The sequence below is a fragment of the Bos indicus x Bos taurus genome, chromosome 23 (assembly GCF_003369695.1).
Source record: "Bos indicus x Bos taurus breed Angus x Brahman F1 hybrid chromosome 23, Bos_hybrid_MaternalHap_v2.0, whole genome shotgun sequence".
Taxonomy (NCBI): domain Eukaryota; kingdom Metazoa; phylum Chordata; class Mammalia; order Artiodactyla; family Bovidae; genus Bos; species Bos indicus x Bos taurus.
Genome location: NC_040098.1, coordinates 26,827,523 through 26,846,495, shown reverse-complemented (window position 1 = coordinate 26,846,495; position 18,973 = coordinate 26,827,523). Strand labels below are relative to the sequence as shown.

Below are 18,973 nucleotides of genomic sequence, written 5' to 3'. Positions count from 1 at the left end.
TTGTCCTCATGAAGGGCCCTTTTTAAGGTGGATACCCGTCTACCTGTCCCCGCTATTATGTTATTTGAGATCTTCCTAACTTGATGGGTTCCTTCTTCTTCCTGTTGCTGGAACTGAGCCCAATATCTGCCTCATCTTCACTACCATCCTCAGTGTATCTAGTTTCTCTAGCCTTCCTGTCTAGCTTGTCCAACTACCACCCAAACTCTAGTTGCATTTGAATATTCAACTGTAGGTGTCATCTACTACCATTCTTAATCGGAAGATGCTTCAATACTGAGTTAGTATTGAATTGAGTCACAACTGACAAAAATCCAGCATACAAATGGCTTAAAGATGTAAAACTTTATTTCTTATGGGAAATAAATAATAAGACATAGAGTAGTTTCATAAAGTTGTCAAAACCCCAAGGTGATTCCATCTTCTCATCCATCTATATCATATCACATGATAATATTACATGATCTGAAATGTTCTTAGAGATCTATCCATTATGCCACATTCCAGGCATCAGAAAAATTAAAGAAAATAAGAACATCACATAATTTTCCTTTAAGGACACATCCCAAAGATCATAGATAATAATACATCTTATAATGCACTGCTCATAATTTAGTCACATTTAGCAGGGAATGCTAGGAAATCTAATCTTTGTAATAGGCTGTCATAGGCATAATTATAAGAATTGATATGAGGGGCAACCACCAGTCTGTGTCTCAGAGCTTCATCTTGAGAATAAACCAGTAAGGGAGGAAGAAAAAAAAAAATCAGTTTGTGTCTAGTGGGGAAAATTGTAATTGTCAGGGAAAGGTAGGCACACGAATTACAATATTAATGTGTTCTACTCCACTTGGACAATAGTCAAGGAGCCTGAGTCAGAAGACTGAAGTCTAAAAAGTGGTCTTAGGACACCATAAAATGCTTGTTCAGAAAATGTGAAGATATGGGATCCATCTGCCATGTTATAGAAAGATACATCTCCAGCCTCATAATCCAGGAATACTCCCAACCTACAGGGTTTTTCTTTTAGAGTAATATATGTTTCTGGGGATGTAAGGCCCCAGTACTCCCCCTCATAAAGCCTAATGGCCCAGAAACCATTCTGCGGTGACATCGTGACCCTTCCATTCCTTGTTACATTATCCCTACAAACTCCTAGGTCCCAGGAATGTGCATCCCCAACCTCCACCTCCCAGAAGTATCTCTTTGAGCTGACGCGCAGCTGACCAAGCACACAGGTAAGGGAGGTAAATCTCTGTGAGCAGCTGGGAAGATCTTGACATGGTTCTTGCCATGTTACTCTTCTCCCCTCTTCAGACAGGAAGAGGGTAGGATGGGCAGTGGCTGCATCCAGAGTCAGATTTACTGCAAAGACAAGAGAGCATCATGTTTCTGAAAATGGTATCAGTAGGCTTGGGCCAGAGTCTCCCTTCTGTGAGAGCTTCTCTGACCCTGGGGAGATCCAGTTCACCTCTCTGCATCTTCCCTGGGACTACCTACAAGGAACAGGGTTGGTCTTGGACCATGATAGACTCACCAGTCTGGAACTCTTCTTTTCTCCAATCTGCAAGGAACAAATGAACATGAGAATCTACCGTCTGACAGATAGAGCTGCCTGTCTGTCCAGAGCACCATGGTAATAAACTCCTTAATTCAAGAATAACAGCAAACAACAAAGAAAAAGCCTCTTTTATATACTTGAATCTCTTTTTACAAGATGCTAAACTATATATGTCTTGAAGACCTGCCTTGTACCTATGCTCTCCTTATCAAAAATTCATATAGGATAAATATTTGTAATCTATTTAAGATGTTTGAAAGGAAATATAGGATATCATGGGTCTAGCCAAATAACTTGTTCACTTTAGATACCTCAGATTTTAGCAGATGAAAACAATTCTATCTACACTCAAAACACGATGTTACCTGCAATCAAAAACAATAAAACTACTAAAATGCAATGCTCCAAACACACTATTATCCATTAGAATAATGATTTATCTATTGAATTCATGAAATAAATGCTTGGCGTTTCCTTAATTTTGAGCAAATGTTTTGCACACACTAGATGTTCGTATAAAATCTATAATAATAGGATTTTCTTCATCAGAGTCTGTGTTGCTCACCAGCATACAATGGTGTTTCTCTCCATACTGCAAAAGAACAAAATAGAAAAATCTTAACTTTTATCTTTTTATGCCTTCTTTCATTGTCTTTTTTGTTATATTAAAAATAAATACAAGAAATATTTGTCTTTGCTGTATTTCTTCTACTGAATCCTTTAAACTTCCTCTTTCTATCCTATATCTTCATATTCCAATATTTAAACATGGTGATAAAAATGATCAGGTGGAGGATAGATAGAAATACAGAAAAAAGCAAAGATGGCAGGGATAAGAGCATGAAGGAAGTATAGAAGGAAGGAAGGAACAAATGAATGAAAGGGGAGAGGAAGAATTACAGGATGAATAATTAGTGGCTTGCACTTCAGAGAGAATTTATTGAAAGCATTGATATTTATAAAGATAATGCTTCCAATGCTGCTGTGCTTACACTAAACATTTTTGTTGTATTTCTGCATTCTATCCCACTGGCATAGGAGTAGAATCTAAGAAAAACAGAACAGTAAAGATTTCTGAGAGATGGTCATTACTCACCAGACTTGAATTGAGCCTTCTTCTTCTCTGAAAGAAAAGACACAATCATGCATGTATATATAAACAGATTTTCTTAACATCATAAAGAAGATGCCAGTAATGCCATACATCTGTCAATATTTGTATCTGAAACTTGCTAAATAATTTCAAAAGCAATGAAAGAAATGTCTAAAGTTCATTTCATCTGGAAACTCCACTATAATATGAAGAATATAATCTGATATGAAATGACATGAAGATTTAATAATTCTTATAGTAAGATACTAAAATAGTATAGAATAATCTTAGAAATTAGCCATAGAATTTAGAGATATATTATCAATGAACTTTATCCAAGTGACTGAAATATGCTCAAGGCCCTGAAGGAAGAGAAATTTGTTGAATCAACTAATAAGTGGTTAAAATAAAAATGAATGAAGGGTAATGATTTTGGCTGGAAAGAAACAACGATGCTAAGTCATATAAAAAATAATTATATGCCTAAGATAACTGGAGACTATGGCCAAGCAAAGTGTATCAAGATTACACTTGACATTAGTATATGCAAAATGTTTAAAAGGTCAACAAAGGAGGAACTTATCTTATTAAGCAACTTTGGAGTCTGGACTCTGTTCTTAAATTGAAAGAGTATAATATATAAAAAATTGGGACTCCATCTCAGAGCACATGAGAAAAAATCAAAGTTAAGGGAAGCTTTCTGTTGAATGAAAATAATCACACTCTTCTTAGCCTAATCCCTTTCATCTCACCCATCTTTTTTTTTTTTAATCAACCTTAAAATGAAGTTATGGTAATCACTAGGAAGATAAAAGAAAAGGGAAATAAAAGGCAGAGGAAAAAATTAAGAGACTTAATATGGGAACTTTATTAGAAGTTCAGGATGCCAAAAAGAAAATGGATAAGGTAATTTGAAATTCACAAGAAGGCAAAGGAAAGATAGGATTATGTAAGAGGTGAATGTCAAGAAATAAGAGGAAAAAATATATCTAGGAAATACATCTTTTGAAAAAAGTAATAAAACTTACCAATTTCCTTCTGGAGTTGTTCTGAAAAATATAATGGAAAAACTCATGTAAATTTCAAGGAAAACCAGAAAATGAAAGTGAAAATAAAATTTTCACTGCACCATAAATAGATAAAATGAATGTAATTAGGGGGAAAAAAAAAAAAGTCCTGAAAAATACCAAGGAAGCTAATATTTTTATCTTGGAAAAATGGTGACAATTTGTTCTTGCAGACAAAAAAAGTGTTGCCTGACATTTTGGTAAACAATGAATGTTGCCTATCATGAAGCCAACAGAACCAGATGGTGCACCCTGTGGGTATTCAGGATGGAGAAAAACAGGATACTGGCCCCAGTAGTTAGGATGCTTATCAAAGGAATAATTTCAATAAACCCTGACTCTTGTATCTTACTATATATAAAAAGGATTAACTTGAGATGCCTGTTTTGTTTTTTTTAATTATTATTAGAGATAATCTTGATGTGTTCCACTACTGTTTTGCTTTTGTTTTTTCAGTAAAAACTCCTAATTTGAATCCTTCCTTACCTCTCTGTAAGAGTTCCTCAGAAATCTCTGAGAGGCTGTATCCTAGGTTATAGTCCTGAGTAAGGTCCCCAAATAAAACATAACTTAAATCTTTTAGCTTGTGTATTTGTTTTTCAGTCAACAATTTTGATTTGGTGACCAAAAAGGGGCCAAAACCAGACTTTTATTCTTCACCTGATCTCCATGAGGATCTCTAGCTTTGGCACTAACAGAAGTTCCTTTGTGTCCATCTGCCTCTTCAGAGGGTCCAGATGATTCTGGGTAGACCTTGAATCTCCCATTATTTACTGATGAACCTGAGTTTTAGTCAGTGGTGATAAATCTATGGAGTAGAAACTTTCTTAGAAATTTAGTTTCAAGAAGAGATGCCTGAGAAAAAGACACTGAGAAACTTTGCTCAGTTGAAAGACACTTAAAGGGTTATCCTCAGCTGAGACACACTGGGAAGATTTTATTGTGTAAGTATAGAATTAATACTTACAAATACTTGTTTGTTGTGAATTAAAGGACATCTCACCCCAAAAATGGCCAAATTGAGGCTCACTTTGGCATACCAAAATTATGTTTTTGCAAGCTAGCTTAATAGAGCTGGCTTGATGAACATCTTTTCAGAAATCTGACTTTAAAGGAAAAAAAAAAACCTCTTCTATGGGGGACCTTGCATTTTTGTCCTCATGTCTTTGAGAGGCAGATGTTCTACTTGCTCTTCCCAAATTTCATTTTTCTGTGTTTTGAGAGCTTGGCCTCTGCTATGCAGAAGGTACATAATGGTATACATTTGGCAGCCAGTCAAATAGACTGGGATTCTGAGCTATCTTTTTGTCTGGCTATGCCAACTCTCGGTAAAGAATCTGCCTGCAAGGTAGGAGACCTGGCTCGATCCTTGAATCAGGAGGATATCCTGGAGAAGGGAATGGCTATCCACCCCAGTATTCTTGCCTGGAGAAATCCATGGACAGAGGAACCTGGCCAGCTACAGTCCATGGGGTTGCAAAGAGTCAGATATGACTGAGCAACTAACTGCATACCAACTTGCAGGGAATTTGTTATAAGTTGCTCCAACCCATAAGGCTTTTGTCATCTTAACTTTCAGTGCATCTGCCTTCACAGTGTACTGTGAAGGCCCTTTAATTTCTTAGACTATTTTTGGGAGTAAACATTTTAGATCTTGTAAAGACTACATCCTTTGCCCTCTCTTGTGGGGACACCTTTTGTGTCCTTTTGGTTTAAGTTGCTATTAAGATATTACTCATCAATAGTCAGACAATGGATCCTTTAAATTGGAGAAATTTTAAATTGGTAAATTTTTAGAAAGGTCTCATTATAAACAGCAATTTTGTTTATGAGAAAAACAAATTACAAAGTGGCTAATAATATATATATGAAATGGATAACCTGAAAACTCTCTTTAGTTTAACAAACAAAAAAATTGTGAAGCCTTATTTGTGGTCACAGCTTCCCAATCAAGTAGTCTTATAAATGTTAATAAAATATTATATCAATTGCTAATTAAATTGATTAATATGGGAATAAAAAGAAGCTGAAGGAAAGCCTAAAATTTATTTCTCAATAGGTGGAAATTTCAAAAGGACTCATCCCCAAAAGAAAAATCTTTCCATGGTTATAAAGAAACAGAATTTTTAAAATGGACATTAACAGGATTAAAGCAAAATTTGTACCATACTACCTGAGGTTTGATAAGCCAAAGGAATTCCTTGTTGGTCTTCAACATTAAAAGGTCCCAAATAAGTCCACTTTATTTATCATGGAAGAATAATTACAGAGGTATCTGATAAGCTGTTAATTACTTGGGGCAACAGTCAGGACAATTAATCAAATTGAAAGATTGACAAAAAAGTCTTCATCCCTTGGTTCAATGTCTCACTGAGGATACCAGTGAATTTATACAAAAATTGATAATATGGCTGGTGGCTATAAAGAAAAGCTTCTGGTACTCATTGAAGATCAAGGCTTGCTAATGGAATCTTAATGAAAATTAAAGTCAAAGATATGAAAATTGATATAATTGAGATCAAAGTTTATAAAAATTGATGTATTTAAGTAAGTTTCTATATTTTAAGAATGTTACATCTCTTATGTCTGATTATATTGTGGGATAGACATTATACCTCACTCTTGAGTGCTTCCCCTGACTGGTATTATAAGACAAGGCATATAAATCTGTCCCTCAGGCAATATTAATTAAATATACTAAAGGAAACCAGTAGGGTTACCTGTGCTTATACAATGTGAAATAAAAACTGAGAGCTAACATTTAAGGCTAATAAAAACAGTAATAGGGATTATTTGCTGTAGGTTTGATTTGTGATTTCCCAGCATTTAATTTATCAAAGCTAAAGTTTTATCTGAAAAAACTATTTTAGACATACCCAAAACAGAATTATTCTTAGATTTCACCTGAAAATTCCATTCTAATTTACTTTTATTTTATACTTTATAAAAATATCATCACACCAAGGTAACTGGGAAAGACCCAGAAACAGGGTCTTTGTCTAATGCCTTATGCAAATTTTTGAGGGATGATACATTGAACCCTACAGTTATAAAAGATAGGCTTGATTTTCAGTTTAGTTGGAAATCTTATCAATGACATAAAATATCAAATTAAAGAAAATATTGTTAGACAAATAAATGTTTTAACACCCTTTAGGTGGCAGATTGAGCTTCCCTATTGAGCTTCCCTAGTGGCTCGGCTGGAGAAGGCAATGGCAACCCGCTCCAGTACTCTTGCCTGGCAAATCCCATGGACGGAGAAGCCTAGTAGGCTGCAGTCCATGGGGTCGCTAGGAGTTGGGCACGACTGGGCGACTTCACTTTCACTTTTCACTTTCATGCATTGGAGAAGGAAATGGCAACCCACTCCAGGGTTCTTGCCTGGAGAATCCCAGGGAAGGGGGAGCCTGGTGGGCTGCCGTCTCTGGGGTCACACAGAGTCGGACCTGACTGAAGCGACTCAGCAGCAGCAGCAGTGGCTCAGTAGTAAAGAACCCACCAGCAAATGCAGGATACATGGGTTCGACTGACTCCTGGGTTGTAATGATCCTGGAGGAGGAAATGGTAACCCAGTCAGTATTATTGCCTGGAAAATCCCATGGACAGAGGAGCCTGGCTGGCTACTGTCTATGGGGTGGTAAAACAGTCGGACACTGACTTAGTGACTGAACAACAACAGATGGCAGAACAGTTATTTGGGGTTGGGTTTCATGAGTTTGAGTACACTCCAGGAGTAGGTGATGGACAGGGAAGCCTGGCGTGCTGCAGTTCATGGGGTCACAAAGAGTCAGACACGACTGAGTGACTGAACTGAACTTAGTTGCTAATTCATGTTTGATCCTATGTGACCCCATGAACTATAGGCCGCCCGGTTCCTCTGTCCATGGGATTTCCCAGGCAAGAATACTGGGGTGAGTTGTCATTTCCTTCTCCAGGGGATTTTCTGGACCCCGGGATCAAACCTTGGTCTCTTGCATTGCAGACAGAGTCTTTACTCACTGACTCACCAGGAAAGCTTGAAGCAATTGTCTTTTTCTTGCAAATCCATAAGAATCAGAAAGGTATCGTGCATCGAACCTGGACTGGCATCTCGTTTCATACATGATATTTTACACGATACTGGATGCTTGGGGCTAGAGCACTGGGACGACCCAGAGGATGGTATGGGGAGGGAGGAGGGAGGAGGGTTCAGGATGGGGAACACATGTATACCTGTGGCGGATTCATTTTGATATTTGGCAAAACTAATACAATTATGTAAAGTTTAAAAATAAAATAAAATTTAAAAAAGAAAAAAAAAAGAATCAGAAAGGTAAATGGCCTTAGACTGAGCCTAATTAGCTCAAAAAGGTAGAACCAGAACCAAAGTTAGACAGAGGAAGGAGTGACAGGGGACTCAGGAGGTCTTTTAAGTTCAAATTGCTGGAAAGGCTTCCTCACCTAAAATCTACTTCACAACTTCCTTAGGGATTTATCAGGAACAAATACAAATCTTAAATGTCTTTTCCACAAAATATAAAGCCTTAATCACTCAAACAAATAAGTTTGATTTATTCCAACTCTTATTTATAAACTAGAAAGTCTATATTGGAATACTTGATTCATGACTAAGTTTTAAAGTGAAGCTATGAGATCTATGGTTCAGTTCAGTTCAGTCGCTCAGTTGTGTCCAACTCTTTGCGACCCCATGGACTGCCAAATGCCAGGCTTCCCTGTCCATCACCAACTCAGGGAGCCTACTCAAATTCATGTTCATCAAGTCCGTGATGCCATCTAACCATCTCATCCTCTGTCGTCCCCTTCTCCTCTCACCTTCAATCTTTCCCTTCATCAGGGTCTTTTCAAATGAGTCAGTTCCTGGCCAAAGTACTGGAGTTTCAGCTTCAGCATCAGTCCTCCCAATGAATATTCAGAACTGACTTCCTTCAGGAAATCAGATCTATGATTTCCTCTAGGAAATCAGACCTATGGTTATGTCAGTTTGTATGTCTGTGTGGATTATATATATGGTATGTGTCTACCTTCAGATAGTATTATCAAATTTAAATTATAAAAGAGCTGTTTAATTGACTTAAAAGTAGGTGCTTACAAATTAAATGTTTCTAAATATAAAGGAAACCGGCCCAGATAATTTTGGATTCATGTGATTAGTATTAATTTAATATCTGGTATTAAAGTTACTTTAGGCTTGTTGGTTTAATTGATGTGGACATGTCTTTGGAGTCATCAGTATTGAGTATGATATATTTTTGTAACTAGGTTTATTGAAAGCCGTTAAGTTCATGGTATTTCTGTTGCAGAGTTTTTCAGCAAGAAAAATTACCTTGGTGTGATGATATTTTCATAACATATAAAATAAAAGTAAATGAGATTAGAATTTTCAGGTGAAATCTAAGAATAATCTATTGTGGGTATGTTTAAAATAGTTTTTCCAGATAAAACTTTAGTTTTGATAAATTAAATTAAATGATGGGAAATCACTGAATACATAGATTATTCAAATACAACAAAATAATGGAACATTGCTAAACATTTTTATGCTTATCTACTTTGTCTTCTTATGAGAGGAAACCTAAAGATAATTGAGTTTATTAGACATGTGTTTTTTACCACACTGAGGAAAGAAATGGTGCTATGAGAAGATGTATGTTTATAGAGGTTATGGAATGTTAAGCTTGAGAATCAAGAAATTCCTGTATGATGAACCGTTCATAATTGCTTACTTGTTTTCACTAGAGATTAAGGTATTTAAGAGTTAAAATTATAATATATGCAATTAAATTTACTTGGATGTCAAATGAAACATTTCAGTATGTAAGAAAAGTAGAAGGTATATTTTCAGCAAAAGATGGTATGAGGAATGGAGATACATTTTGTTAAGGGGAAAAACATGATTTTGTCTTACAGCTGGTTATTTCTAAATGGGGAAAGAAGGGGTTACCTAATATAGATACAGAAAATTGTGAAAAGCTTGTGAAAAAGGATTCCTGAGAAAATAATTTTGCACATGGTAAGGTGGGAGTGGAATTGGACTTTATTAGGCAAATAAATTATGTTCTTGATGTTGAATTAGGGCAGAACTGGAATTTTCTTTCTGTTAAGAGAACAAAGATTTTGGGAATGTTGAGCTACACCTGATAGCAGATTGTGAATTTCTTTGCCTTCTAAATGTTCTGTATTTGCCTTGAAATATTTTACTATCACTTTGGTTAAATGAATAAACATTGATGCACAGTGTCCTATGACCCTATTTGACCAAGTGTTTTAAAACTTTTTGATAACTTTGACAAACTTATCTGAGGAAAAGCCAGGAAAAGTTACTACAGCAAGAAGCAAAATAAACCTGGGAGAAGGTATGTCAAATACTTATACAATGAGAGAAGACTCTAGTAAATAGTCAAAGACATTGGAAGCATGACCTAAAGTCCAAACTGGACCAGGCTGTGAAAAGATAATGAAGAAAGAAATGCAGAACAAATCCATGAGCAAAAAGTCAGGTTAAAATAGGAGACATTCTGAAGAAGTTTGAGCCAATAGGTGTTAATCCATAAAAAGGTTGTTGATCAAAAAGTTTTATAGGTATAAAAGAATATCAGAATTTACCAGATTTGTTCTGAAGTTCCTCTGCAAAATAAAAAGAAAACAGCTATGTAAATATTATTGAAAATAAATATGAAGAAAATTCAAATGTATTAAAATTTGGTAGGCAAAATTTTCCTTAAACACAGGCCAGAATGAAGCCTATCTTAGCTCCATTACATGAAAGGAAGGACAATAAAGTATTACGCAACAGGGAAGGGGTTTCCAAGTCAAAAGAACCAAGCTGGACTTGAAGAAAGCTGATACATCAGAAACTTTAAAAAATACCAAAACTCCACAAGTATATTGTTAATAAAATTTACTGGACAGTAAGGATCTGTCTCCTTGTATTGCAAAGACACGACAAATCAAATGAGTAAGTTGGGGGAAACTGAAGAGAAAATGAGGATTGTACACATCAGTTTGATGTGATAGTGAGAAGAAATTATGGAAAAGTGAAGGGATATTGCGGTGGAGGAAGCTGATCATTGAGAGGCAATTATGCCAGTCTAAGAAGCAGATTAAACAGTGACTAGGAACAGAACAAAATACATTTTATTATCAATTGATAACTTACCTTTATCTCTGCTTCAGGAATAAGGCATTATTTCCTTAACATTCTTCTACCTTAGCCATGCAAATATGCATTGTTAACAACACATGCATATTTAACCTATTTAAAATTTTCCCAGTCACAATTTCTTTGATGTTCAATCTCTACTGTCATTGCTAAGTTAGATTATATTCACGGGAAAGTGAAAGTGAAGTGAAAGTCGCTCAGTTGTGCCTGACTCTTTGCAGTCCATGGAATTCTCCAGGCCAGAATACTGGAGTGGATATCCTTTCCCTTCTCCAGGAGATCTTCCCAATCCAGGGATAGAATTTAGGTCTCCAGCATGGCAAGCAGATTCTTTACCAGCTGAGCCACAAGGGAAACCCAAAAATACTGGAGTGGGTAGCCTATCCCTTCTCCAGTGGATCTTCCCTATCTTGGAATCAAATCCAGATCTCCTGCATTGCAGGCAGATTCTTTATCAATTGAGCTTTCAGGGAAGCCCATTCAAGGGAAACCTGTGTTCTATTAAAATGAACCTAGAGAAGGAAATGGCAACCCACTCCAGTGTTCTTGCCTGGAGAATCGCAGGGACAGGGGAGCCTGGTGGACTGCCGTCTCTGGGGTCGCACAGAGTCGGACACGACTGAAGCGACTTAGCAGCAGCAGCAGCAGCAGAAGACATTTACATCTTGCTTGTTTGCTGGTTTAACAAGATGTTCCCAAGTCATTATGATGTTTCCCATGTGATCTGGGAGAGGCACAATTTTTTTGAGAGGTTTTCCATTCTTTTCACGAGTTATGGTTTATAGAGATCATGATCTTGGGCATGGGTGTTGTAATTGCTGGGAAGATTATTAAAATATCTGGATCTATTCAGTGAAACAAAATATATGGGATCTCTCTATACTTATAAATAATATTTTTGAGACTTGCCTTTTTCCTGTTCTTTCTTATCTGAAAAATAAAAGGAAGACAGAATTGATTGATTCATAATGAAAGTACAGCATCAGGAATGGAGATGATCAGCAATTTGAAAACATCCATAATGATATTTCTGAGAATTGGAACCGTAAGTTTCTAAATGCCATGAAACCAGTCAGAGAGAATGTATACATCACTTAGTCCTTAATGCAAAAGAAGTTGTTAGCAAATGACACTATGAAAGGGAGTAGATGATATATCCTCTGGCATAAAAATGGCAATCATTGCTATTTCCTTGGAGCTTCTACCTTTTTCAAAGTACACTGCAAACACCTTGCATGCACAACAGAAGTTACTCAGAAAGTGATGAGATGCATGCAGGCAAAGCATCCACATAACTAGAACTGTGTCTGTAGCCATAGTCATATGAAGCCTGCCGCACACAGTAAAGAGATATAGTCCCCAATTTCATCCAATCTGAAAACAGAAAAGTGATTGAGAAATACCATTACAATGGAGGATGGTAAACTTTTGGAAAAATCCTAGGATATTCCTTTCTCTTTCTGTTTACATTAAAATTTCAGAATGCAGATTATCAGAGGATGAGAGAGTCAATTCCTAGGCAGGTTAATAAGAAGTCTGGGGTTCGCTGAGGAGGGGAGTGTGGTCTGGGGTTCTCAAGGAGAAGGAAAGGACACACCTTTTTCTTTTTTTTTTTCTCTATATTCCTTAGTCTTAGTCACATAAAATGGTTTTTTATTTTTTTTCTTTAAACCCAGAATTGATGATTACACAACTCAGTTTAAACTCTGTACTAGGGATTATACAACAACAGTGTATCCTGCTTGAGGACAGTTTCTCCTTCCTCAAAACCTTCTGACTAATCTTGATATTTTAGAATGTAAATTACGGGAGTGAGTCTGGTAGGATCTTTTTATTGTTAAATTCTAATCATCCTGTTATCCTAAAATGTAACTTGTGGGAGTGGGTCTGATAAAATTTTCACAAACTTGAGATATCCCTTTGATTTATTGTAATAATTTAAAAGTATACAACTCCCTTGCTAACACTAGTGAGGGGGGCACTCTCCGTCCCCCTTCTGATGTCTATGTCAGAAGCTTTCTCTGCCCCTTTTCTTACTTTAATAAAACTCTACCACACAAAAGCTCTTGAGTGATCAAGTCTAGTCCCTGGTCCTGAAGCTAAACCTTTTTCTTCAGAGATCATGAATCTGACATCGTTCACGGTAAGCTATCAAGAACATCTTATCAGAGAACATTTCTGAAGACCAAAAGTGTTTCTAAACACACCAAAAATTGCATTTAAGAGTTTCTGCTGCTAAGTCACTTCAGTCGTGTCCGACTCTGTGCGACCCCAGAGACGGCAATGCACCAGGCTCTGCCGTCCCTGGGATTCTCCAGGCAAGAACACTGGAGTGGGTTGCCATTTCCTTCTCCAATGCATGAAAGTGAAAAGTGAAAATGAAGTCGCTCAGTCATGTCCGACCCTCAGCGACCCCATGGACTGCAGCCTTCCAGGCTCCTCCGTCCATGGGATTTTCCAGGCAAGAGTACTGGAGTGGGGTGCCATTGCCTTCACCATTTAAGAGTTGACTACTATGCAAATCAAAATGTGAAAATAGAATAATTACGGTGGTTTGTAGGGGAAAAAAGAAAAAGCCAGGAAACATCATGTGAAGTATTTGTATACTTGTGAATGCTTGGTGCTATGATCAATGGCAGTGGAAGACTTGGGTTCAAGCTTACATTTGACCAAAGAATGACATCAGAATTGACTCATATTTCACAGGACAAAAATACTATATTGAAAATTACTGAACAAGTAATTTAACAAGGTTTGGGAAAACATCAGTTGCATAAACATTGGCCCTAGTATTTGAAATTTGTGTCAGTGGTCCAAAGATTTGGTATCTCTAGAAATACATTAGGTGTAAGCCCGATAGTTACTAGTCAAATGCCCTCTATCTCACCACTTTTTAGCAAAACTATGGGAAGCCTCTGGAGACAAAAGAAACCAACATTTATAAGGGGAGAGTAGAGGGAATAAAAAAAAGAAAGAATGAAATGTAGGAAACAGAAAATGACAGAACTTAATAAGGAGGAGCGCAAAACAACATTTGAAAAGAAAGTGTAGACACCCAGGAGAAGGTCAAGCCCATAGACAACATACAGATAAAAAGGTAGAGAAATTAAAAAAAAAAAAAAAAAAAAAGGTAGAGAAATTAAAGAGACACTAAAAAAGGAGGGTTTTCATAAGGCATTTGGGAGCAAAAAGGTGTCTGAAAATTTACCTAAATTGTGCTGCAGTATTTCTGAAAAAGAAAATGGAAGGATCAATGTAAATATATTGTGAGGGAAACACAAAGAAAATCTAGTGTTCTAGAAAAAAATATATTTTAACATGAAACAAATCAGGATGCAGACAAACACAAAAACATAGTTTGCAAATGTACACACACAAACATACAGACATGGGCTGAAAGCTCACACTTATCCAGAGAATAGTCTATAGCAGTGAAAAGAGAACTAGAAGAAGAGAATTTACTGAATGAGAAATATCTTAGGAATGTTATATTTGATGACTACCTTTTAAAAGTGTTCTTAATACCTTTTGATATTACTGAGACTTTTAGTATTTAACTTGCTAGGTTTTGAAGGTACTGGCTACCTTAACTTCAAGAGAATTGTAGTATTAATGCCAGTAGTGAGAGGTCTAAATAAAATGACCAGAGTTTCTCTTGAAGAATACATTATGCATCAGAAACTTTAAAACTGCCAAACTTATTAGATATATTAGTAATAAAATTTATCTGAACAAATGGAACTGTGAGCATTGATTTCTTGGACAAGACAAATGAAAGAGGTAGAAATGGGGGAAACTGAGCAACACATGAAGATGGCAGACATCAGTTGGAAAACTAAGAGAGTAAGATGAAATCATGCAATAATATGAATGTGGAGGTTGAGGAAGATGATCATTGATAGTTGAAGGCAAAGGAGCAAGTTACAGATGAAACAACTAAGAAGAGGCAAAAGCAATTTTGACTTTTTTTTTCCTGTGCAATCTTATTGAGGGAAAAAAAGAAGTGAAAAACAATTCAAAAGAAGCCAGTCTTTATAGGGGAAGCATGGTGTGGAGTATAAAAGGAAAGAACGGGAAAAGATGGAATTTAGGTAACATAAAATGACAACATTTTTTTAAGGTGCAAGGAACAGCTGAAACAACAATTAAGCATATGTGAAAATATTTTTGACTTACCTTTTTCCTGGGCAATCTTATCTGAGAGAAAAAAAAGAAGAGAGAAGAAATTAAAAGACGCCAGTATCTTAGGGGAAGATTGGTATGGAGTACAAAGGAAAGAATGGCAAAAGATAGAATTCAGATAATAAAAAATGACAGAACTGTTTTTTTTTTTTTTTTTAAGATACAAGTTACAGATGAAACAACGACCAAGAACAGGTGAAAAAATTTTGACTTGCCTTTTTCTTGTTTAATCTTATCTGAAACAAAAAAGAAGAGAAAAACAATTCAAAAGAAGCCAATTTTTATAGGAGAAGCATATGGTAAAGTAAAAGAAAGAAAGAGTGGGAAAAGATGAAAGGTAACAGAAAATGACAGAACTTTTTTTTAAGGTGCAAGCAGCAGATGAAACAACAGCTAAGAACATGCAAACAAATGTTTTGACTTGTGTCTTTTCTGTTTAAACTTATGTGAAAAAAAAAAGAGGGAAAAATATTTCATCAAAATGCAGCCCCAATGTCAAAAAAGGAGGGCAGAAATTTGAAACCTATAGTTTTTAAGTTATAGTCTGTAGTTTACTCTGTAGGTCAAATTGACCAATATTTTAGAAGGTGGAAAGGTGATGCTCCACAGGACAACCTACAGTCAGGGGCAATGCTGTATTACATCCCACCACCCCCACCTCCAACACCTGGAGCAAATGTAGCAAAGACAGATAATGACTCAACCAGAGGAAGTAGAATAGGACTATTAGGGCAAACTATCAATCATTCATCTTTTAGTAGACCTTCTTTTTTTGTCATAGTGGAGTGGAAAAAAACATACATACATGAGTCACATATTTAGCAAGTCATAAAGAAAATTCCTCTTGAGAAACCTGCATGCAGGTCAAGAATCAACAGTTAGAACTGGACATGGAAAAACAGATTGGTTCCAAATAGGAAAAGGAGTACGTCAAGGCTGTATATTGTCACCCTGCTTATTTAACTTCTATGCAGAGTACATCATGAGAAACGCTGGGCTGGAAGAAGCACAAGCTGGAATCAAGATTGCCGGGAAAAATGTCAATAACCTCAGATATGCAGACGACAGCACCCTTATGGCAGAAAGTGAAGAGGAACTCAAAAGCCTATTGATGAAAGTGAAAGAGGAGAGTGAAAAAGTTGGCTTAAAGCTCAACATTGAGAAAACTAAGATCATGGCATCCAGTCCCATCACTTCATGGGAAATAGATGGGGAAACAGTGGAAATAGTGTCAGACTTTATTTTTTTGGGCTCCAAAATCACTGCAGATGGTGACTGCAGCCATGAAATTAAAAGACACTTACTCCTTGGAAGGACAGTTATGACCAACCTAGATAGCATATTCAAAAGCAGAGACATTACTTTGTCAACAAAGGTCCGTCTAGTCAAGACTATGGTTTTTCCAGTGGTCATGTATGGATGTGAGAGTTGGACTATAAAGAAAACTGAGTGCCGAAGAATTGATGCTTTTGAACTATGGTGTTGGAGAAGACTCTTGAGAGTCCTTTGGACAGCAAGGAGACCCAACCAGTCCATCCTAAAGGAGATCAGCCCTGGGTGTTCATTGGTGGGAGTGATTTTGAAGCTGAAGCTCTAGTACTTTGACCACCTGATGTGAAGAGCTGACTGGTTTGAAAAGGCCCTGAGGCTGGGAAGGATTAAGGGCAGGAGGAGAAGGAGATGACAGAGGATGAGATGGTTGGATGGCATCACTGACTCAATGGACATGGGTTTGGGTGAACTCTGGGAGTTGGTGATGGACAGGGAGGCCTGGCGTGCTGCGGTTCATGGAGTCACAAAGAGTCAGACATGACTGAGTGACTGAACTGAACTGAAAGAAAATTCCTGGCGGGCCTCAGTCCATGGGGTTGCAAAGAGTTGGACCCAACTAAGCAACTGAGCACAAAGAAGCCTATGGGCTTCTCAAGTGGCCCTGAATGTAAAGTACTCACCTGCAAATGCAGGAAACATAAGCAACATGGGTTCAATCCCTGGGTTGAGATGATCCCCCGGATGAGGGCATGACAATCCACTCCAGTGTTCTTGCCTAGAGAAGCCCATGGATAGAGGAGTCTGGAGGGATATGGGTCATAGGACCGCAAAGAATCAGAAACAACTGAAGTGACCAAGCACGCATGCACCCACACACGCAAAGAAGCCTTCAGTATAAGTACCAGTCAGTCTAAAATACTGAGATCCAAAAGTCTACAAGCAATAAATGCTGGAGAGGGTGTGGAGAAAAGGGAACCCTCTTACACTGTTGGTGGGAATGCAAACTAGTACAGCCACTATGGAGAACAGTGTGGAGATTCCTTAAAAAACTGGAAATAGAATTGCCTTATGACTCAGCAACCCCACTTCTGGGCATACACACTGAGGAAACCAGAAGGGAAAGAGACATGTGTACCCCAATGTTCGTCACAGCAGTTTATAATAGCCAGGACATGGAAGCAACCTAGATGTCCATCAGCAGATGAATAGATAAGAAAGCAGTGGTACATATACACAATGGAGTATTACTCAGCCATTAAAAAGAATACATTTGAATCAGTTCTAATGAGATGGATGAAACTGGAGCCTATTATAAAGAGTGAAGTAAGCCAGAAAGAAAAACACCAATACAGTATACTAATGCATATATATGGAATTTAGAAAGATGGTAACAATAACCCTGTATACGAGACAGCAAAAGAGACAGTGATGTATAGAACAGTCTTATGGACTCTGTAGGAAAGGCAGAGGATGGGAAGATTTGGGAGAATGGCATTGAAATATGTATAATATCATGTACAAAATGAGTCGCCAGTCCAGGTTCGATGCACAATACTGGATGCTTGGGGCTGGTGCACTGGGATGACCCAGAGGGATGGTATGGGGAGGGAAGAGGGAGGAGGTTTCAGGATGGGGAACACATGTATACCTGTGTTGGATTCATTTCAATATTTGGCAAAACCAATATAATATTGTAAAGTTTAAAAATAAAATAAAATTAAAAAAATAAATAAAATACTATCTGTAACTGTAGACTTATTAAGGCTCTTCGGTATATGGAAGAGGTATGTTTCTAAGTTCATTAAACCTGTAAACACAATACGACTGAAAAACCATCATTAGAAAATCAAGGATGTTAAACTTTGGATGTTTATATCACTGTATTATGAAAAAATCCTTTAGGAGTATCATATGAGTATAGTTTCTCATGTCATTCACATAACATTTCAGTATTGGGAAATCTGTTGTATATTTCCTTAAATTAAAAGTTCTTCTACCAAAATCTAAAAATAAGGGCAGTTTACTAAATTGATAACTATGTCAGAATAAAAATACAAGAAAAAAATGGAACAATTACTATAGTATGAAAGAAAATAAACCCAGTGAATACTATTAAATGTTTGTTATTTAGGGCACCTGGGTGATATGATCAAAGGCAGTGGAAGAGGGAGCCTGAATACCACACTGGAACCATGAAGGATATCTGAGTTTACATAGTCCTTAAAAGGACCACAGACCAAGAAGCTTCACTGAGAAAGAATGAAGTCTTAGTTCTCATCTCCTAAGTTTTGGGCAGATAGCAACTGTATAGTAATGGCCTTTGAACTTTGAATATATGTCACATGCACTAACAATGGGCAGTTTTCAGAAAATATATGCAAAGTGTAATCATGTACCCATCAGTCTCTTCCCTTTTGTTTCACAACATTCACATGGAAACTGGCGAGACTCTACAGAATAAAAAAAGGCAGTGTTATAGGTCAGGAACCTGTGTTCTGAAAAAATAAAGGGATGGAAAAGAATGAGGACAGAGGGTAGAAAAGCAGTAATTGAGACACTTAATATGGATGATGTTTATGAAACAAAAAAAGAGAAAATAGCAGACATTGAGGGGTAGGGCATACCAAAAGATGGTGTAT

General features: G+C 36.9%; 1 protein-coding gene across 1 annotated transcript; it reads right to left on the bottom strand.

Moving 5' to 3' along the window:
* Positions 1–326: 326 nt before the first annotated feature.
* LOC113881434 (butyrophilin subfamily 1 member A1-like) lies at positions 327–17,033 on the bottom strand. Its single transcript, XM_027524473.1, has 9 exons — positions 17,015–17,033; positions 15,278–15,298; positions 15,057–15,077; positions 10,325–10,345; positions 3,683–3,703; positions 2,658–2,684; positions 2,127–2,153; positions 1,538–1,564; positions 327–1,365 (listed from the first exon to the last, which is right to left on the bottom strand). Exons 1-9 carry the CDS (start codon positions 17,031–17,033, stop codon positions 842–844), a joined length of 708 nt encoding a protein of 235 aa, XP_027380274.1. The 3' UTR covers positions 327–841.
* Between the last annotated feature and the right edge of the window lie 1,940 nt (positions 17,034–18,973).

What these genes read in the sequence shown, in the direction of transcription:
- LOC113881434 (XM_027524473.1), bottom strand. An exon ending in ACAACTCCAGAAGGAAATTG is followed by an intron (nt 2,685 to 3,682) that starts GTAAGTTTTATT and finishes CTTTTCTTTCAG; the next exon opens with AGAAGAAGAAGGCTCAATTC. An exon ending in AAAAGAAGAGTTCCAGACTG is followed by an intron (nt 1,366 to 1,537) that starts GTGAGTCTATCA and finishes TTGTCTTTGCAG; the next exon opens with TAAATCTGACTCTGGATGCA.